The sequence below is a fragment of the Vulpes vulpes genome, chromosome 8 (genome assembly GCF_048418805.1).
Source record: "Vulpes vulpes isolate BD-2025 chromosome 8, VulVul3, whole genome shotgun sequence".
In the NCBI taxonomy this organism is placed as follows: domain Eukaryota; kingdom Metazoa; phylum Chordata; class Mammalia; order Carnivora; family Canidae; genus Vulpes; species Vulpes vulpes.
In genome coordinates, this window is record NC_132787.1 from 104,559,567 (window position 1) to 104,580,514 (window position 20,948).

At 56.5% G+C, this 20,948-nt stretch overlaps 1 protein-coding gene across 6 annotated transcripts in view; it reads right to left on the reverse strand.

Moving 5' to 3' along the window:
- Nucleotides 1–317: 317 nt before the first annotated feature.
- HPCAL1 (hippocalcin like 1) overlaps nt 318–20,948 on the reverse strand; it is a 113,751-nt gene continuing 93,120 nt past the window's right edge. For all 6 annotated transcript variants that reach the window (XM_026009109.2, XM_026009108.2, XM_072767725.1 and 3 more), the window contains 3 exons: nt 7,337–7,732; nt 4,737–4,842; nt 318–1,192 (listed from right to left, as the gene is read on the reverse strand). In XM_026009109.2, coding sequence (XP_025864894.2) covers nt 1,095–1,192; nt 4,737–4,842; nt 7,337–7,714 — 582 coding nt within the window. In that variant the 5' untranslated portion in view covers nt 7,715–7,732 and the 3' untranslated portion in view covers nt 318–1,094. The remainder of the gene's footprint in view (nt 1,193–4,736; nt 4,843–7,336; nt 7,733–20,948) is intronic.

Genomic DNA, 20,948 nt, shown 5'->3' on the forward strand with positions numbered 1-20,948 from the left:
GCTGTCCTGTGACCTTGCTGATGACATGGGCGCAGGGTGGGACAGGTGGGGAGGGAGGCACGCAGAAGCCTGACCGTCTGACCTGCCAGGGACGGTCATGTTATTTCCACGAATATTTCTTGGCATGAATGGGGCGGATCCTGGAGAACAGGCTGCCCGGGATTTACAGACAGAGGGAGAGCTACAGGGACACGAGAGAGGAGCGGAGTTTACCAACGGCAACCCGACCCGCTGCATCTACCTTGACCCCAGAGTCCTGAGCGCCGCGGACGGCAACGGGGGCTCTCACGGGCCAACACAAAACTCAGAGAATTCCGTTTATTTGATCATTTTTAATACGGGAAATGCCAGACCAATCAACAGGGAGGACAGACCCTACACAGATGCCTGCGCTCACTACGTGGACGGGACGGTCTCCACGGCACTGGGCACGCATGCATTTCCTTGGAAACGGGCAGATTGAGAGCGCATAAATACCACAACATAACCAGGCTCGGGGGCGATCACAGGCCACGAGGGAACCACGCTTTCACGGGCAACGGAGGCATGAAATACGGGACCTACACGGGCACATCTCACTTCACCAGAGGCATAATTTACACATGAGAAGAAAGGAGGCCACAGTATATGTACGTGCAAGCAGCTTTGGTCGGAGGAAACGGACGAGCGAGGTGGAGCCATGCACGGGGAGGGCTTGCCCGTCTGCTCTCGCTCCATCCTTGTCCCCCACCTTTCCCACGGTCACCTGCGAGATCACAAAACAGAATAGCTGGCCTTGTCTCGATCTTAGGAAGTCCCATCAGTGTCCCCAGAGGCGTTCTCTGGGCTCCCGGGGAGGAGAGGTGCCCCAGGAGCCAGATCTGTGAGCCCTGCGTGTAAACACATCCCCGGGGGGCGCCCTGGGGGGGGCAGGGGGGCAGGAGGAGGCCCGAGTGGGGAGGAGGGAGGCGCAGCCACCAGGCCAGGGCAGGTGCCGTGTCGCCCGGGCCCGGCCGGAGAGCAGGAATGGTGGAGGAGGCATCCACTTCTGCAAGCAAAGCTGAAACGGCGAGACAAGCCTGTGTTTCTCCGCCACTGTCCGGACGCCCGGCCCCTCAGAACTGACTGGCGCTGCTGGGGTCGCACTGCAACAACCGGACGATGGACGGGTCGCTCTTGGCACCTTTAATGAACTCTTCCAGGGACAGCTTGCCTGTGGCAGGGGAGAGAGGAGAGATGGGGTGAGCCGGTGCTCGGGGGTCTTCCCGCTTCCCGAGGTCAGGGATGCTGCTCCCGTGGCGGGGGTGCCCCGTCTGGTCTAAGTCTCGCACCTTCCGGGAGCTGGACGGCAGTGAGCCTCCGCTCACTTGGCACGCGTTTCTGGAAAATCCCTTTTGGCTTCCACGGCTCACAGCAAGGCACTGGACGGCTTAAAGGACACCCCACCTAGCTGGACCGGGGCTGTGGCTTGTGGGACAATTTCGATCCTATTAGAAGCCACCCCAGGCTTTACACAAGAGAGCTGTGGCTTGGGGAGCCTGGGGGGCTCAGAGGTTGAGCGTCTGCCTTCGGCCCAGGGCATGATCCCGGGGCTCCCTGCAGGGAGCCTGCTTCTCCCTCTGCTGTGTCTCTGCCTCTCTCTGTATTTCTCATGAATAAATAAATAAAATCTTGAAAAGAAAAAGAAAGCTGTGGCTTGCCTGGAAAGAACATGAGAGGCCTCTGTGTCTCATCCATAACTGATTCAGCTGAGGGGACCATGGCTCAAGGGGGCGGGGGGTGCGGGGGGACAGCTGGGGTCCCCCTCCCTCACTGCCCAGCGCCTGGTCTCCCCTGGAGGCAGCAGGCCCTGGCTGCTCGCTGGCAGGATCGCTCTGTGCTGCGTACTATCGCCCTTTGGGGTGAGGGACTAGGGCAGGCTGGCGCGCTATGGGTCCAGCTGGGGCTCCCTCCCTGCTCTCCCTCCTGCACCACCAACCCTGTGACTGCTGGGACCAAGAGCAGGAAAGCGGGTTTTAAAACTGAAGCGCGTTCCGGAGGAGCCGATGCTGGGGACACATGCGTGTCCCCCTCGGTGGCCCCTCTCCCAGGACACACACGGGGAAGGACCTAGGCTTCAAGCTGGCTCTGTTCTGGCGGCTGTGAGCCGTGCTGACGTGGATCCCACAGGACAGCAGTTTAGGGAATAAGGAGCTCGTGGCCCTCACCACGCCACCCCGGGCCAGCTACCACCCTCTCCCGTCTCAGGATCCTCAGCCCCAACCTGTCCCAGAGGACGCACTCAGCGAGCCGCTGCCAGGGATCCAGGTGAGGGATCTGGGATCTGGAAGGGGGATCCAGACTACCAGGCAAAGACCTCCCAGCAGCCCACTGCCCAAGAGGTGACTGCATCCTCCTAGGTTGGGGGGCAAGCAGCAAGGGGCCGGCAGGCTGGCTCCAGGGGAGATGAAACAACACCCGGGCTGAAGGATGGGCTGGGAAGCACCCCCTTCAACGGAGGAGAAATTCTCCAGGACCCTCTGCTTACTTACACGGCTGGGGGGCAGGGGGCTATTGGGCTCTGCTGCTTTCCTACGGTTGGTGGGGACGTTTACTCCCCCACCCTCTGACCACTCAGGGCGAGGAGCTCCTGAAAGCACAGCCCCCTCCTCCTGGCAGACAGCAGGGCGGGTGAGGGACCGAGGGGGGCTCTGAAGGGCTCTGGGGGTTCCTGAGCACGGTCTGGGGCTGTTCGGCGGCCGTCAGGGTGTTCCCTCGCTCGCTGATCTCAGCTCACGGGTACGGCCAGGACGGGTGTGAACAGGAGAGGGCTGTGCTGGAGAACACCTGCCAGGTGCCCCGACCCCTGGGGGAGGCAGGGAAGGTGAGGCAAAGCACAGGGCCCCACCCGCACCCCTGCCTTCACCCTTCTCTCTCCATTGACTCTCCCTTCCCTCCCCAAGCTCCAGGACAGACGGACACTGGGGCCCACACAGGTGCCCCAACTCCCTACGTCAGACTCAAGTTCACAAGGAGCCGGGGAAGGTGCAGGCCCAGCTGGCTCTCGGAGGGGCGGGTGGGCGGTCTCAGGCAGGGGAGCGGGCCAGGGGAGGGGGGGCTGGGGCGCAGTGCCCAGGGCCCTGGGCTCACACTTTCTGGGCATCACCTCACTGCATCCTCACAACCGCATGAGCCTGGCTTTGTCACCCCCTTTCACAGACGAGCAAAGCAAGGCTCAGGAGAGCCAAGGCTCGGGGCAGGCCTGTGGGCACCCGGGCCCACACCTTGCTACCCTGGAGGGGGCGGACAGGTTTTAAATCCGCCCAAGAGTGATGCCGGGCACAAGGCTGTCTTGTTTTACACGTGAGCACGTTTGGAAAGCCTGGAAAGCCATCTGCCGTCCGGTGTACTTTCTGTGGCCTGTGGTCACACAGTGAACCCGTCCCCGGGCTGTCTCGGTCCTTGAGCTGTTTGCTGAAAGCACTTGAGAGTTTACAGAGCACTTCCTCCTGCATTAGCTTACTTTGCATCTCCAGCACCAGCCGGGGGGCATTGCCTTTTCTTCTCTAAAGGTCCCATTTCTTTATTGTTTGAAAGCAAATCAGACCTGTCTCCGGGGCTGCACTTGACAGAGCCCCACAAGGCACAGAAGCTCCCCGCTACGGCAGAGGGAGAAAGGGGGGCATGTGATCCCTGCGCCAGCAGCGCCACCACGGCCTGTCCCGCACCTGCCAGTTCTGCGGCAGCGCGGCCCCGGGGGTCCTGGCACAGCTGCTGAAGGCCACTGAAGAGCCCCCGGGGGCCAGCGGGGAGCCTGCAGTCTCAGGATGACAGCAAGGGTCCCACCATCCGTCCTTTGATCCTTCACCACCCCCCTGACCTGAACAGGGCCCAGGTGCCCCAGGACCCCTGCCTCCCTCCCCTGAGACAGAGACACACCCATACGGTGCCTCAGTTTCATGCAGAAAGTTATTTATTAGGTCAACAAAGCCTTTTGTTTTCAGGGATGCCCCTTTCAAAGAACAAAAAGTCAATATATGCAATGATATACACAACACTCCCTAAATGTCAAGCCAAAGACTGATAATAAAACTTTTCAACTCCTTTCTTTAACAGAGAGGATCAAGAAGGGACCTGTTTCCTTCCTATAAGGGGTATGAATTCCATTTTACTCAATCTTTCTTTAAATTTTCTTAGCAACTTCTTAACTTCTCCACTTCCAGAGAACGTAGCCAATTTGGTAGTAGTTAATTAACTCAGGAAAGCTTGCTGGGATTCACAGAAATCATTTTCATGAGCATATAATGATCTGATATATGTGACAGTCTCCCCTGTTTTAGAAGCGGGGACACTCCGGCTCACGGTGGACAGACCATGGCTTGAGGACAGAGCCAGGATGCAGGCCCGTGTCTCCCTCCCTGACCCTGAATCCCAGCTCTTCCCGCCGTCCAGCTGCCCTGGCTGCGCAAGGCCAGCGGTGAGCCGGGGGAGGCCTGGGAAGCTGCTGACGGGGAGGGAAGGGTCCCCCAACACACTGCAGCTCTCAGCGGCCCCCTCCCCTCCTTTTTTTTTTTTAAACTTTATTTTTTTTTTAAGATTTTATTTATTTATTCATGAGAGACACAGAGAGAAAGAGAGGCAGAGACACAGGCAGAGGGAGAAGCAGGCTCCATGCAGGGAGCCTGACATGGGACTCGATCCTGGGTCGCCAGGATCAGGCCCTGGGCTGAAGGCGGCGCTAAACCGCTGAGCCACCTGGGCTGCCCGCCCCTCCTTACCGTCATTGTTGGTGTCCATCTGTCTGAAGATCTTGTCCGTTCGTTTCTCCGGAGTGGACTCATCCTCGGGCATTTTCATCACAGAGGACACCATTTTGTATATAGCCTGCAAAGAGACACACAGAAGCATGTGCTCCAAGATTCTGGAATGTTCCTGGGCCGATGGGGCAGGGGTGAGCTTCTGCCCAGCCCACAGCAAGGCACGAAGGGATGGGGATGCGAGAGGCCTTCGGGACCCTTCCTCAGCTTTCTAGAGGAACATTTCTAGGAATGTTCCATGGTGACTATCGCAGATGGCCTGCTGGGCAAAGGAAGCCAGACCCATTTATGTGAAATTCGAGAGCAAGGAAAACACCACCACAGTGACGGCCCTGAGACTGGGGGCTGTCTGGGGCAGGGGGCAGGAAGGTGGGAGGTGGGATAGTGCAGAGGAAGGTTCCTGAGGGAGCCTTTGGGGGGGGGGGGGCTGGGAATGTCTGTAACTCACGAGGGTGGTGGTCATACGGGTCATACGGGCGTATATGCACATGACCCACTCCACACTTAGCTGTGAGCATTTTACTCTGTGACTGTTATACCTCCTTGTAAATATTTAATTTATTCCTGAGAGACACAGAGAAAGGCAGAGACACAGGCAGAGGGAGAAGCAGGCTCCCTGCGGGGAGCCCGATACGGGACTTGATGCCAGGACCCCAGGATCACGCCCTGGGCCGAAGGCAGACGCTCGACCACTGAGCCACCCAGGTGTACACAGAGTTGTGCCTCCGTTTAAAACAAGAAAGATTTCACCCCTGAGACCCATAGGGAGAACCACATCACGGGCCCCAGAAAGGCCAGGCAGCAGGGTGACCAGGTGTCTCCAGAAGGATGGAAAACCTGTTTAGAGCACCTCACAGCACAGGCAGCGTGGGTCTCCGGGCCTGGTGGCACCCAGGTGCATCTCCCTGGGCCAGGACATCCCCCTGGGACCGGGCCATACAGCATGCCCAAGTGCAGAGCCAGGGGCAGCACCAAGCCCCTCCAAGGTTTTGGTGGGCTTCTCAAGTACTTAAAACACAGTCCATGCTGAGAAAGGTATAGGAGGTGGGTGTCCCAGCCAACAGGCTGAGGCACCATGTGAGGGGCCAGCGGAAGGGTCTCAGGCTTTTGGGGCCTAGCAGCCAGATCCTATTTGGACAGGCATGGTGCCCGGCCCCCACCCCATACGTGCTGTTTTGAACAATCCCACTTGTGTGTTCAGCTTTGCCCAGGCCGGTCTGCCCACCCAGACAGGCATGCCCGTTCGCTGGGCAGGCTAGGGTTCTAGGGAGAAAGATTTCTTACTTCTATCCCCTTATAGCTAAGAACCAAAGTGGCCATTGAGCCACAGAGTTCCCAAACCTGTGTTGATTTATTCTACATGAAAACCACCTATTAGGGCAATGGGTTGGTCACTGTTCAGGCCAGCAGAGGCTGGTTTAGTTCACGGGTTTGACGTTCTTTGCTCAAGACTTAGCCTTGAGCTAAGTCCTTTACGTGTAGAGAATGTACTCCAGGAGTGGGGGAGCAAGGGGGACACCAGGGCAGCAGCTCTGGGGTCCTCCACTCTAACACATGCGTAGGCACCCGGTGAAGTGAACAAAACTTGGTTTCTCTCCGAAGAACAGCCTCACCCGCCAGAGCGGTGTGAAGGTGAGGACAAAAGGTCTCACAAAGAGGTGCTCCTCCAGTGTCAGAGCTTATTCTGGGGCGCTAGCGTGTCAGGCTTCCTTCACAAGGGCATGGAACGTCCTGGGGACGTGACAAGCTGAGTGTTGCATTCTCAAACACGGGGATTTGAGAAGGTCTAGTAGGTGCCTTCTGCAAGTATTGAAGGACCTTGCTGTCATAATTTTCAGCTCTAGCTGAAAATTTTTTCCAGCACCTCTCTGAGCCTCAGACTTTGTGAAATGCAGAGAGGGACCGCGCCCCACCCCAGGGGTGTGAAGAAGACGGATCAAAGCCCTTAGGCCAGGCCTGATCCAGAAACACTGGCTCTCAACATTCCAATGGCAAGGACCTTCCTGGTCAGGTGACTGGTGGTCACTTTCAAAGGTACACGGGGAGGGGACCCCTGGGTGGCTCGGTTGGTTAAGCATTTGCCTTTGGCTCAGGTCATGACCCCGGGGTCCTGGGATGGAGCCCCACATCAAGCTCTCTGCTCAGCTGGGGCCGGGGGTGTGTACTTCTCCCTCTCCCCAGCCCTGCTCAGGTGCTAACAGGTAAATAAAATCTTTAAAAATAAGAAAACCTGGGCCCAAGTGGCTCAGTGGTTCAGCGCCTCCTTCAGCCCGGGGCCTGATCCTAGAGACCCGGGATCGAGTCCCACGTCAGGCTCCCTGTATGGAGCCTGCTTCTCCCTCTGCCTATGTCTCTGCCTCTCTCTCTCTCTCTCTTTCTCTCATGAATAAATAAATAAAAATAAAATCTTAAAAAAAAAAAACCTGCATGAGGCGTAGCAGGTGGCACCGGGCGGGGAGTGAGCCCATGTGGCAGTGAAGGTTCAAGACTAGGGTGGGGGCGGGGGGACCCAGGGGACGGGGTGGGGGGACCCCAGGCCGCCAGCGCTCCCGGGGCCCTACCTGCACGATCTCCAGCATCTCGCTGCGGCTGATGTAGCCGTTGCCGTCCAGGTCGTACATGCTGAAGGCCCACTTGAGCTTCTGCTCCAGCTTGCCCCGGGACGTGACGCTCAGCGCGATGATGAACTCCCGGAAGTCGATGGTGCCATCCCCGTTGGTGTCGAACGTGCGGAAGACGTGCTCGGCGAACTTGGAGGCGTCGCCGTAGGGGAAGAAGTTGGCGTAGATCTTCTTGAACTCGTCCACGGTCAGGTGGCCGGTGGGGCAGTCCTTGAGGAAGCCCTTGTACCACTCCTGCAGCTCGTGGTCCGTGAACTCCGTGTTCTCACGCAGGTCCTGCAGCACCTCGGGCCGCAGCTTGCTGTTCTGCTTGCCCATGGCAGTGGCCGGCTACACCTGCGGGACGGGGGGGCGTCAGCGGGGGGCCGAGGAGTGGGCCCTGGGTGTCCCGCACCCGGGCCCAGAGCCCCCCCAGCCGTGCACGGGGTATCTCAGCCCGCCCGGGACACCCTGCAGGAAGAGGGGCGCGTCGTGCGGCACCGGGGCAAGATGTGGGGGGGGGGGGGCAACTTAAAATCAGTGGGATGAGGGGTTTATCTGGGGCTGTACAAGATTGGAGGATCCAATCCTCACTCTCCTGAGCCTCACCAGCTCCGGGCACAGCGCCTGCTGAGCTGAGGGCACCCCCAGAGCCCTGGGTTCTGCACAATTCTTTCCTCTCTTAGGCGCCACATTCTGTTTTTAGAACCGGTGTCCAGAACTGGTGTCCAGAACCTTTTAAGGAGCCTCCTATTTTGCCTCTGAGAGACTCCCCAGGGCCGAGGGGTGGCTCTAGAATTAGCACCAGGCAGCCCAGGATGTCTCGCATGTTGGCAGTGGAAGGCCAGGTGCCCCTGGGAGCGCAGAACCTGTCCCCCCACAGCAGCTTCCCACACGGCAGGACAGAGGACTGACCCTGGAGAGGCAGCACCTCTAGACGCTAACGCGGATCTCACTTCACCGCCTCATTTCACGTTCCAGCTCCGACAGTAACACAGGACAGTCATCATTTTTCAAGCGTACAGAAGAACAGACAATAAATGTAAAGTGTCTCCTGCCCCCGTCCCAGAGGTGTCCACTTTGAACCGCTTCTGTTATTTATAAGCTCCCCCCCCCCCGCACCCCCATTAGGAAAGGGAACAGATGCAGTTTGTCTATTGTCCCCGGCGCTTCCTCCATTGGCCCCTCCTGGGTTTTATTAACTTTATAATACACACCCCTGTTTGTACTTATCTTTATGGCTCTATTTTTTTTTAAGATTTTATTTATTTATTTGAGAGAGAGTGAGCGCGCAGGTGCACGGGCAGGGGTGGGGGAGAGACAGAGGACTAGGGAGAGAGACTCTCAAGCAGACTCCCCACTGAGCACCAAACTCAATGCCGCCTCAATCTGAGGATCCTGAGATCATGACCTGAGCTGAAACCACCAAGATGCGGTAAGATCTCTGTCCTATTGGAAGAAAGCTCTAGGCCAGGTTGGAGCTCCTGCATTTTCTGTAATCGCTCTTGGGGGCCCACCCAGATGAGCTCCCGGGTCCTTCCAGGTGTCACCTTGGAGGACCTGATGACGGCACTCCAGGATGGCTCTGTGCCCAGAGAGCCCCTCTGGGTGGACAGGGCCATGTGTCCCAGGACCCTGCAGTGCAGGGTGTCCAGGACGAACCCGTGTGGCAGGTGTGTCTCCTCAGGCACAGTCAGCTTATGGTTGAACTGTGGCCCCCACAACCAAAAAAACAAAAAAAGATGTTGAGGTTTAACCCCTAATACCTGTGAACAGGACATTAGTTGTAAATAGAGACTCTGTAGATGATCAAATTAGGATGAGGTTATTGGGGTGTCCTTATCGAAAGAGGACATTTGGACACGGCACAGAAGGAAGACATGGGAAGAGACAGGGAGGAGACACACAGCCACGTACAAGCCAAGGAAGGCCAGAGGCCTTCAGGAGCTAGAACAGATGCTTCCCCGCAGCCCTCAAGGACCCTGCCCACACCTTTGTTCCTGACTTCCAGCCTCCAGTGCTTCGAGGGAAAACATTCCTGCCGTTTAAGCCGCCAGGTATGTGGCATCGTCGGGGCAGCTGAGTACGACAGCAGCCAGCAGGGAGGTGCATGGCTTCGCTGGGTCAGGCGCCTCTCAGCCCACAGCCGAAGCCCCTTGCCCGCCGAACCTGTGGACCGGAGCTGAGGGCACCGGAGGAAGCCAGCTGGGTGCTGCCGGGACGTGAGGCCAGGTGCCATCCTCCTCTGCCCGTCCATCTGTCCATCCACAGGCTCTCTACCCACACTCCAAGGTGCCACCCAGATCCAGGCAGCTTTGGGCGAGACCCCAAGACCCACTCCCAGAGGCTGGGCCCCTCACTGAGACACCTGTGCCCACGCCAGCCTCTCAGGGGCATGTTCTCATGCACACACGTCTACACAGCAGGGGAACCTCAGAGTCCACGATCCCTTTATCCTGCTAATTGCACCCCTGCTTCTGTCGCTTCTGTTTCAACAGCCTCCCGGCCTCCTCCGGGTCCTGCCACCTAGGACTTTTGAATGACAGTCCAGACTGTCAAACTGGGGCCTGAGACCCCCCCACACGGGGCGACTTGCTGTGCGCCTTCTTGCGGGCAGCCCCACGTCTCTGTGTCTGCAGAGCAATCGGGTGGGTGATGGTCTGTGGAACCCCGAGCAGCACCCACCCCGGGGCTCCCAGATGTGACCTGGGACACCCTGAAAACGTCGCACGCTTCCAGGCCAGTGTTGCCTGTGCTTCCAATCCTTTAATCCATTCATTTGCTCTCAAAGCAGCGTATTTTCCACGCTGCTCCCGAAAACTGTGGACGGGTGCTAGTCAGCATCTAGGGGGGCGGGGGGCACACGAACAGCTGGCCTGAGGCCTCCCGTTGGACCTCCTATCCAAGGCTTCAAGGGCGCAGAGCCAGGCGCACAGCAGCGTGTGGCCCCGTGTCCTCCAAGGGGGCGCATCTCTTGCGTAGCACACAGCCAGAGGGGACAGGTATGAGCAGGGCGGGCTGCCTCTCCTCTGCTCTGCACTGAACCGGGCCCCCCAAATTCACCTCGGAATGTGGCTGGATGTGGAGAAGGGGCCTTTAAGAGGTAACTGAGGTAAAACGAGGTCATGGGGGTGGGTCCTCATCCAACCTGACCGGTGGCCTGGGACACAGACACAGAGGGATGGGCCCCATGAGGTCACAGCAAGACAACGGCCGTCTGCGAGCCAAGGAGAGGCCTCCGAAGGAACCAGACCTGCCGACACCTTGATCACAGATTTCTGGCCTCTGGAATTGTGAAAAAACCAATTCCTGTTTTGGAAGCTGCCAGGCCTGCTGACAGGGCCAGGTGGCCAGGCTCCGAGGAGGTTCCCAAGGCCCCGATGTGACCCGCCAGCAGCAGGGACAGCCAGAAGGTCCGTGGACTGGGGGACACTTCGGCCTCTTGTCAGACAAGCCACATAGATCAGTTCCACCCTCAGCAGCGAAGAAGAAACAGCCCCGGGGGCTCTGGAGGCCAGGCCAGCACCCCGCCCAGGTCGGTCTGGCCCATGGGAGGCTGGTCCAGGGGAGGCCAGCGTGCTCGCCAACAGGCCGCCTTGGATCCTTAACGGCACATCCTTTGCCTGGTTAGCGTCCTGCCCTTTTCACCATGGAGACAAGCGTCCTTCTGTGAAGTTCAGGACCGGTCCCCTTAGAATCCACTCACCTGACTGCGACCAAATCACAGCTCAGAATGACGTATCAGTAGCCTCAGAACGTATCTGTGTCCTAGGTTCTTTCAGATTCCACAGAAATACCAAACTCCTCACACCTCTTCTGCCCGAGATGACAAATGTTTATGGAAAGGAAGGTACCAGGTTGGGAAGAGGGACAAGCGAGGTCAACCTGAAGCTAGAAGGTCACAGCAGGCAGAGGGTGTGCCCGGGAAGCCGCTTCACGCTTTCCCAACTCCTTTCCACGTGGTGTGTCCCTGGAAGGTGATACACGAGACTGAGAATCTCGCCTCCCGACTCGTGTTCCTTCCTGGGCTGATAGCCTAAGATCCCTGGGTCTGGAGGCCCCAGGCTAAAGATTCCTGCATCTGCGTTTGAGGTGGGGGAGCACCTCATACAAGAGGTGATGACGTCAAAGGAGTCCAGGACGGTGGTACAGCGTTCCCTGGAAGAAACTTGGAGACATGTGGTCTGCAAATCTGTGTGCCTCACCACGCCCTGCACCGTGTCCTGAGTCATTTAACCGTGGGATGCTTGCCCACATGTGTCCCCCTGCCGGTGGTCTGCTCCTGCAAAGCCCAAGCCCAGGAGTGCAGGCCATCCTTGCCCTCAGCATGTTCTCAGGGCCTGGCGCCAGGCTGGGTGCATAGTGGGTGTGCAGTCTACTCTAGTCCCACTGGGCCGTCTGAATGCCCAGGGACGCACCTCCTGGTTCTCAGTGCTCTGGGCTGCTTATGACACAGGTGCCTATGAATGGGGCGCAGAACAGTGACTCATGGTGGGGGGGTGCTCCAGGGAGGAATGAGTGATTCCTCATTCCCGTGGGGGTGTAGGTAGTCTGCCTAGGAAGACAGCATGAGGAATCAAAGCTGAACAAGGACTTTATTTTTTTTATTTTTATTTTTTTAAGATTTTATTTATTTACTCATGAGAGACAGAGAGAGAGAGAGGCAGAGACACAGGCAGAGGGAGAAGCAGGCTCCATGCAGGGAGCCCAACGTGGGACTCGATCCCGGGTCTCCAGGATCACCCCCTGGACTAAAGGCGGTGCCAAACTGTTGAGCCACCCGGGCTGTCCCAAGGAGGACTTTAAAAGGCACTGGAGGTTGGGGCAGCTGGGTGCCTCAGTTGGCTAAAAGTCCAACTCTTGACCTCAGCTCAGGTCTTGATCACAGGGTTGTGAGCTCAAGCCCCACAGTGGGCTCCACGCCGGGCATGGAGCCTACTAAAACAACAACAACAACAACAAGCCCAAAACCCAAACCAAAAAGCCATGGAGGTCAACCCTCAAAGGCCACCTCTAGGCAGGTTCCAGGCACTGGGAAGGTGGGGGCCATGCTTGGCCAGGGTAGGAGGGTGCAACATTATCTCCATCTTAGAGACAAGTTATCTTGTCTTAGAGACAAGTGAGGTTTCTAGGGGGGGCACATGCTGGTCTGTGACCTTCCCGGGGGCCTCCTTCATTGCCCAGGTCAGTGGGCAGTGATGAGGCCACCATGGTGCTCCCAGCTGGTATCCACCCCACCATGAAGCGGAGCCCATGAATATGAAATAAAGCCCCACGTACACTGCCAGTCCCTCACTGAGCCAGCTCACATGTGCTTACCAAAGACTCAGATGAAATAGTTAATACAAAGAGCCTCATTTTAACTCTCTCCTGGAGGCTCTCGGCCCAAAGCACGCAGCCTCGCAGGGACCCAGGATGGTGGGACGCTACATGCACGGTGACCCCTATCTTTACTGATTAAGTCAAGGAGCCGTTATTGACGACTGGCTGGCTGGGAAGATGGATGATAAAAAGCCAGCCTTTCTGCAAAAACAAAGCAACCACCCCGTTTCTCAGCAGAAATGCACCCCCCCCCCCCAGCCCTGGTGGTCAGGGCTCATCCTTCATCTGTAGACCAGAAAATCTTGCTTTCATCTCCACTGATGGATGGAGTGAAGAATGGGGCGTGCCAGGAAGGGCGATCAATTCGGGATCAGAGCCACCTCTCACTTGGCTTGAAAAGCCTCGTGACCACGCAGGGCTTGGATGAGACAGGCAACAGCCTTCTGAGCATGTCAAAGATAACATTTTAATTCCCAGTAATGAAAGAATGGGGAGAGAGTTAATGTAGCACTTACATCCATCCATCTCTCTGGCTCTTGGTTACTCTGTTATTTGTTCTTAATGTGCTAAACTGTAAAGAAGGAAAAAAAAAGTGCGGACGTGTAGCTGGGGAGCCTTATGAAAATATTTAACCCGAAGTAGGTATTGCCTGCAAATTAAAGCTTGTTTAATGGCGTAATTCTCCCAACCACTCGGTGAGGCTCCTGGGAACCCAATACTTGAATGTGTCATTAATCACCGCTCCACACCAGCTGCTGGTGTGGGTCGACATTTCATCCATTGCCTTAAAATGCTTCCATCAGGTTCGATCTCCAGAGCTCACTGGGCCAAGCCGACTTCCAAACACTTGGAGTGAAAGTGATGGAAAAGATGGAAGGAACCAAGTCCTTAGATAAAGGCCAAAGCTCAGGATGAGGCTGGAAGCACATCCCTGGGGAATCTGACCTTCAGGGAACCAGAGGGCTCTCCTGAGACGAGCACTTATCCTGCCCGGGGTAGGACAGCAGAGTAGAGGCTGGAAGGACAAGAGGGAAACAGGCCTTTGGGGCTGTTCCTCATGCGTCACAAGACCCACGGTTCTTTCTCCTGGTGACCCATTAAGAAATGGGTAAATGCTGAGAATTTTCTGCAAGTAAGTGGGTGAGAGGCAAGCAGCATGCAGCCTTGGCTTCTAGTGCAGCTGCTTTGAGGAGGGGCTAGTCCCATGCCATGGGGTCTGGGACCAGGCCAGGGCCCCCCCAGAGGGACCCGCATGCTTGGGGCGGCGCTAGGGGGCGCAGGCACCAGGCTTCCCGGCCCCGCCCCCGCCACGCCTCCTCCACCCCGCAGGTGCCTCAGTTTCTCTGTCCATAAACCAGATTCGTCCAATACATAATCACCAGCCCCACGTGGCCATGGAGCTCGTAAAATGTGGCCCGTCTGACTTCGTGTATGTGCCCTACGAGTAAAAATACATGCTGGCTTTCGACAGCTTAGTACATAAAAATAATGTAAAATATCTCATGGTAATTTTCCTATCCTGCTGACATAGGGAATGATAAGTGACACCGTTTGAGATATCGTGAGTGAAGTGGATCATGTGGGTAACATTAATCTCTCTCTTTTTTTTTTTACCTTCTTCTTGTGGCTACTAGAAAAGTTAAAATTACATATGAATGTGGCCCGTACTCTATTTCTACCGGCTGCTCAGCCCTGGGTAGATCCTTGGGACACTGGATCTGGGGCCACCGACATGGACTCTGGAAGCTCATTAGCACTCTGTTTTCAGGCCCCCTTGGCTAACGGCAGCCCTGCGGGGGGGAGATGCCCATGAATGAAGGATCACGGCATTTGCATTTCCCGATTTCCCAGTTTCTATTTTCAGCAGCTTCAAGAACTTTCCTGGAGGCCAGCTGCAGTGATGGTGCAGGTCCCTAAGGTGTACGGTGCACGGTCAGGAGTGGCAGATAGTGTCCTCTGAGGGAGGACAGCTGAAGCCCCCGAGCAAGATCTGGGCAAAGAGGCAGGAGGTCAGTGACAGTTATAGGGTGGGCCCAGGTCCAAATTCAGCCCACTGACTTCCAGGAGCCTGTTTTCAGGCGGTTTCCTGAATACCTGCTGCATCCAGTTTCATCAGCCAGATGGGCTCCAGGCCAGTGACCTCTGGTTGAGAAATCTAACTGAAAACCCTCTTGACTTCTGTACCCATCCCAGCAGCTTAAATCCTCAGGGCTCCCCAAAGCTTAAAAAAATAACACATAAAAGAAGGGAGGGAGAGAAGGAGGGAGGGAGGGGAGGAAGCTGGCCAAGACCTAGAATTCCCCTTCCCGCCTAGACCCTTCCTCTCTACTTAGCAGAGGTTGAAATGCTCTACATGAGCCTGGGTGAAAGGAAAAGGTGGAGAAAAGGAGAGAAAACCCCCAAGAGAATGTTCTTTCCCTCGCAGAAGCTAATACAACAGGAAGAGGAACTGTGCGTGCCTCTCCCCACACACCTCGTGCCTTTGAAAACACAGGCTCATCCATTCGGCTGCTCGCCTCAGCTGCCCAGCAAACTTCTACTCAACCACCAAAGCCCAATTCACATGCAATCTATTCAGGATGTACATCCCAGCCCCCAGCAATTGCTCTCCCTCCGCATCCCAATGCCATTTTTTTGACCTATTTCTATCATGATCTCAACTTTTGTAACATTATTTACTTGTGTTTTCTCCCCCCTCAGCCTGAGCTTATTGAGGAAAGAGAATGCCTCATTCATGCCACAGCATGTTCTAGCCTCAGGGCCTTTGCATCTGCTGTTCCCTCCACCTGGTCTCAAGGTACATTCCCTCAACGTTTATATCTTTGCTGGAATCCTCTTGGGGGTTGCCTCATCCAAGGAACTCATCTCAAATAGCATCGGCCCTCACACCCTAGTCCCTCCCCCTGCCCCCTGGTCATAGCATTTCCTGCTACCTGGCACTGTACTGACACATTTATTGACCCTGCCTCCTTTTGTTCACCACAGTATCCCCACATTGCCCAGAACGAGGCCTGGCACACAATGAGTGCTCGGTTAATATATCTGAAGCAATGGTTGTGTGCTCCAAGGGCCTAGCACAGGGCCTGGATGGACGAGCGGATGAATGAGTGAATGTGTTTCTTCCAGGACCCTCTTGCTCTAACATTTTGTGACTTCTCCAGTATTAGGGATACAGAAAGGAACATCATGGCTCAGGATGGCAAAGCGCTCTCTTGCTCAGCTTTGAAGCTCCAAGAAGGAATGTTCTGTAATTCAGACTTGGGTATTTTGAAAAGCTCCATTTAGGGCAGCCCGGGTGGCTCAGCGGCTTTGCACCGGCTTTTCACCGCCTTCGGCCCGGGGTGTGATCCTAGAGACCCGGGATCGAGTCCCACATCGGGACTCCTGCATGGAGCCTGCTTCTCCTTCTGCCTGTGTCTCTGCCTCTCTCTCTCTCTCTCTCTCTCTCTCTCTCTCATTAATGAATAAATAAAATCTTAAAAAAAAGAAAAGAAAGAAAGAAAAGCTCCATTTACTGGCACGAGAGCAGCCATAGCAGAGGAGAGGGCCTGCCTGGGGCAGGTCAGACCCGGGCATCCATTCATCAAACCAGTGCCATCTCCTCCCAGCCCCATGAACACGCCCCCAGCTACGTGGCCTGGCCAGGGTCCTCTCCGCCCCCTCCAGCTGGGATCTTTCACCCAGAACAACATCACTGCTACTTGAGTCTCCAGGGAAGGAGCTCTTCGAGCTGCTTGCCCAGTGGAGGAAGATAGGTTAGTAGAATAGACATAAATGAGCCTCTGGGGAGAAAAGGAGGAGGAGAGAGGAAGAGGAAATGCTCAGGAGGATGATCTTCCCCTTGTAGAATCTGTTAACACAACAGGAAAAAAACTCTAGGCAGGATCCAAAACAAGACCATGGGATTTTTCTTAACACCCAAACCACCACATACGACCATCCGTATGTGAGTTCCAGAGTTTGAGGCTCCCGGGGGCAGAGCCCCACTGCCAGGCTGGGGTGGGAGTGAAGTCTCTGAATCTCCCTTCTGTGCCAGGTGTGGGATCACCTGGATGAACAACAGAGACCCTTCCCAGTGCCCAAAGCCCCCCTGGCCCCCTACCCTCCATGAGCCCTGGGGGCAACGTGTGCAATGAGGCTGACTTAGGGGGGGACCCGGAGTGCAGGGCGGGAGCAGAATCAGCCTGTCCCCAAGCATCGGCTGGGAGGTCTGATAGGCGAGGTCTGAGCCAGGCCTCCAGGCTCCAGGGGCTCTCCAGGTGGGCGGATGAAGGAACAGCGTGTGCCAGGGCACGGAGGCCGGGAGAGAGCCCAGCAAAGGCCACACAGCGACATGCTCGGTGAGCAGGACTGTAGAACAGGGCAGCCCTGAGGACAGGGTGCGGGGGAGGGGGGGCCGGGAGAGGGCCGGCAGGTGAGGCTTGCAGCGCCCCTCACCATCCCCAGCAAATACCCAAGCCCCACGGGGCGCTCAGGATGAGACAGGCAGCCGAGGACTCAGAGGCTATGACTATTCGATGGCCCACACGATCGAGCGAACCCACCAAAATCCCCCTTGCAGGGATCGGAGCCCAGCAGGGCCAACTGCTCTTTCAACGGAAGCTGCCTTGGCAGGCTGAAGGCTCAATCTCAATTCTGAGATTTCAGAAGCCCCCTGACCATCCCCTCCATAGATCTGATCCCGCTTCAGCCAGGCCTGGGAGCACAGAGCTGGTGGAGGGGTCCCCACCCCGCTCAGCTGAGCTTCTCACGCGTGGAGATTTGGGACACCAGCCCCCACACATCCCCAGGTTCCTTGTGTCCAGCTGCAGAAGGTCTCCAGCAGTGACCAAGCCTGCGTGCGACAGACCCACGTGGCCTGTGGCAGAGCGAGTCTGCGATTCCACGCTGACACTCCCGGCCAGGATGTGAACCCCAGTACTTCCACCCCTGCAGGAGGGAAACGCACCCTAGCAGGCTGCACCTACACACCCTGACCAGGGGTGCAGCTCTTGGGGGGCAGAGGGTACACTGGGCCAGGCCCTGGGGTGCGGGGGTTCCCAGCCTCAGGGACCTCAGATCAAGCGTCTGCTTGCTCCTCTGTCATGGGACCAGAATGCCTGCTCGGGTGGCAGCTGCACAGAAGGGGCCACACGGGGTAGCAGGTGCAAAGAGCACGGCCAACCCTTCCTAGGCTCCCCTACCTGGCCTTACAGTCTTGGCTGTCTCCTAACTTCTCTGGGCCTCAGTTTCCTGAACTGTAAATGGGAAGAACAGCCCATGCCTGCTGGTGTCACCATGTAGCCATGAGGATAAAGGGAAACGATGGGCGTAAAGGGACTGACCAATTTAAAGCATCACACAAATATCTGGAGGTTACGTCACAGCTTTTAGGAAACAAGAAATGTGTGAGGCACTTAATGAGTTTAATTGCGGTATTGAGAAGAGCCAGGCTGGAGGCTGAGGCTGAGGCTGAGGCTGAGGCTGGAGGCTGAGGCTGAGGCTGAGCTGAGGCTGAGGCTGAGGCTGAGGCTGAGGCTGAGGCTGAGGCTGAGGCTGCGGCTGAGGCTGAGGCTGAGACTGAGGCTGAGACTGAGGCTGGAGGCTGGAGGCTGAGGCTGGAGGCTGCGGCTGAGGCTGGCCAGAGCTTGGAGCTCGTGGGTCGTCTGCATTTCTTGCAGACACTTCTTGCCCGCATGCCCAGCACCAAGCATGAAAACCTGGGATCCCAGAGGCACAGACACATCCAGTGCGGGTGAGGGTCAGTGACCTCTAATTCCTGTTCTTCAGAGAAAGTGAGGGAAAAGGACAGAAGAAGGGGAGGTCCTCTGATGGCACAGCAGAGCCTCCAGCCAGCTCGTGCTGCCCGAGGTGCAAGTCTGGCAAAGCCGCCTGAGGACCGGTGGGTTCTCTGCCCTAGGTGGCCTCGGGGCCCTGTGAACCACCCCACCCCGGGGGAGACAGAGGCAGGGGGAGCCCCTCAGGGAGCAGATGGGCCCTTCTCTAAGGGCAAGACGTCTCCTGGGGAGTCTGTGGCTTCTCCGTGGTTCGGGCCCGTTTAAGCAGGTACATGGAGGGGCCTGTTTCTTCACAAGACAAATGCCCTGAGGGACAGGGAGCTTTGCAGATACTGAGGCACAGGTCTGGAACTCGCCCAGAGCAAAACCCAGCATTCCGAGAAGGCTGAGCTGCTCCGATCTGTGAGGACGGGGTGTGCACACACAGGTCGCACACAGCACACGTCCCTCAGCAGATACCACACACACACACACACACACACGCACACACACCACACCCTGCCATACCGCAGGCACCCCCACACACTGATCATATCTTTGATGCACGCACACCACGCGAACCACACCACATACCACATGCCACACAGCACATACACCACACACACACACACACACACAACACACACCCCGCATATATATAATCATGAATGCACACAGCACACATAACATGCCCCCCCTCCGTCCATACTGGGTGTGGTACCCCACTACTGACTGTCCAAATGCCTCAGTCTGTTCACTGGCCCCCAGTGGAAGAGAACCCAGGCCTGGGTGGGCACGGGTGGAGGGTGTTGCCAGGACGAGGGCCTTACCAACAATCAGTGGGATTTCACTCCTGGGAATGTTCTTAGCTTAGAGAAAATAGTAGGGGCGCTTGGGTGGCTCAGTCGGTTACATGTCTGACTTTGGCTCAGGTCATGATCCTGGGGTCCTGGGATTGAGACCCGCGTGGGGCTCCCTGCCCAGCGGGGACTCTGCTTCTCCCTCTCCCTCTGTCCCTCCCCCAGCCTGTGCTCTCTCGTTATCTCTCTCTCTCAAATAAATAAATACATAAAATCTTTTAAAAACACAATTAAAAAGAAAAGAAAATAGGATGGGCCACGTTCACCATTCACTCATTCACTCCATGGCCATCTGACCCTCGCTGAACTTGCACAGAATCGTTACGCACCAGGACCCGAGGCTGTAAAAAGGGAGCTGTGGGCCCAACACGAAGAGCAGGCCAGAGCATATGATGCGGCAGGTGGGGGACAGGCCTCGGAGCTGCTGTCTGGGGAGATGTTCTCCGAGTGGGGAAGGGTTGAAGGCGGCGTCCGAGGAGGAGCCCACAGTGTTCGAAGAGGTGTGGGTGAGAGCGTGAAATAGCACATTGTGGCTGGAGAAAGGCTGGCTCAGGGCACGGCAGAGAGCTGGGCAGGGCCAGCCTTGCGACTTTATCCTGGGGGTGTAGGGAGAACCACCAGCAAGTACCTGGGCCCTACCTCCCGGACCTGGGGCTGTTACCTCTTGAGGCACCTTCATGAGCAACGACTGGCCCAGCAGTGTAACGGTACTGAACAGTATAGGACAGTATGGGACAAATGGTTAGATGAACAAATGTAGGGTATGGGGAGGAGGGGCAGCTAGGGGACAGAAGAAAAAATACCATCAAATCCTAGGAATTCAGACTAATTAGTCAAAGGGTAGTTCACATTTGTCATGTTCGAGTCAAAAAACACCAAAAAAGTGTCTCTGAGTTCTTTCTCAGGTAACGGGCAAGGGCTGGACCCGACAGCTCAGCAAGGCAGATGAGTAGGCACATGTAGCAAGGAGAGAAGTTAGTTGCTATGAGCACAGCTGTCATTCCCAACCTCAGATCAGAGGCCGGGGAGGCCCTGTGCCTCGAAGCGCTGCTTTCTTCGTCTGTGGATGATGACTTTGGACTACGTGGCCCCGAGGCACGTTTGAGCCCCGTGGAAGCTTATACAGCACCTGGCAAATCCACTAGCTTGGCTGGAATGTATGTCCTTCTCCCCAGGATCTTGGTTGGCAGATCCATCGGCTTAGCTCCCTCCCCAGTAGATGGTGGAAAGCTAATTCCTGCCAGGTTCCCGCTTGAGTGACACCAGAATTCACCCCTCATGGGCCCCAAACGAACGGCTCCCAAACTTTGAATTCACGTGCCCCAAATGAAGGAGCTCTCGCCACCTTCTAAGACATCTGGGATAGAAACTGTCGGTAAGAAATGTCATCATAGATGTTAGATTTCCACGTTTTCAAGACACGTGTGGGCCCCGGGGGCTCTGTGGGCACCGACAAGTGGCTCCGTCCACAGGAAAGTCCACCCAAGGGGGTGCTGCCTGCAGCAGAGCTCCCGGGGGGCCAGCCGCCGCCAAAGGCCGGTTTGGTGCCGCTTACTTATGGCTCAGCTCACTAATCCAGAAATTTTTTTTGTTTTTTAACTTGGAAGGAAACTTCCAGTGAAGCATATCATATGC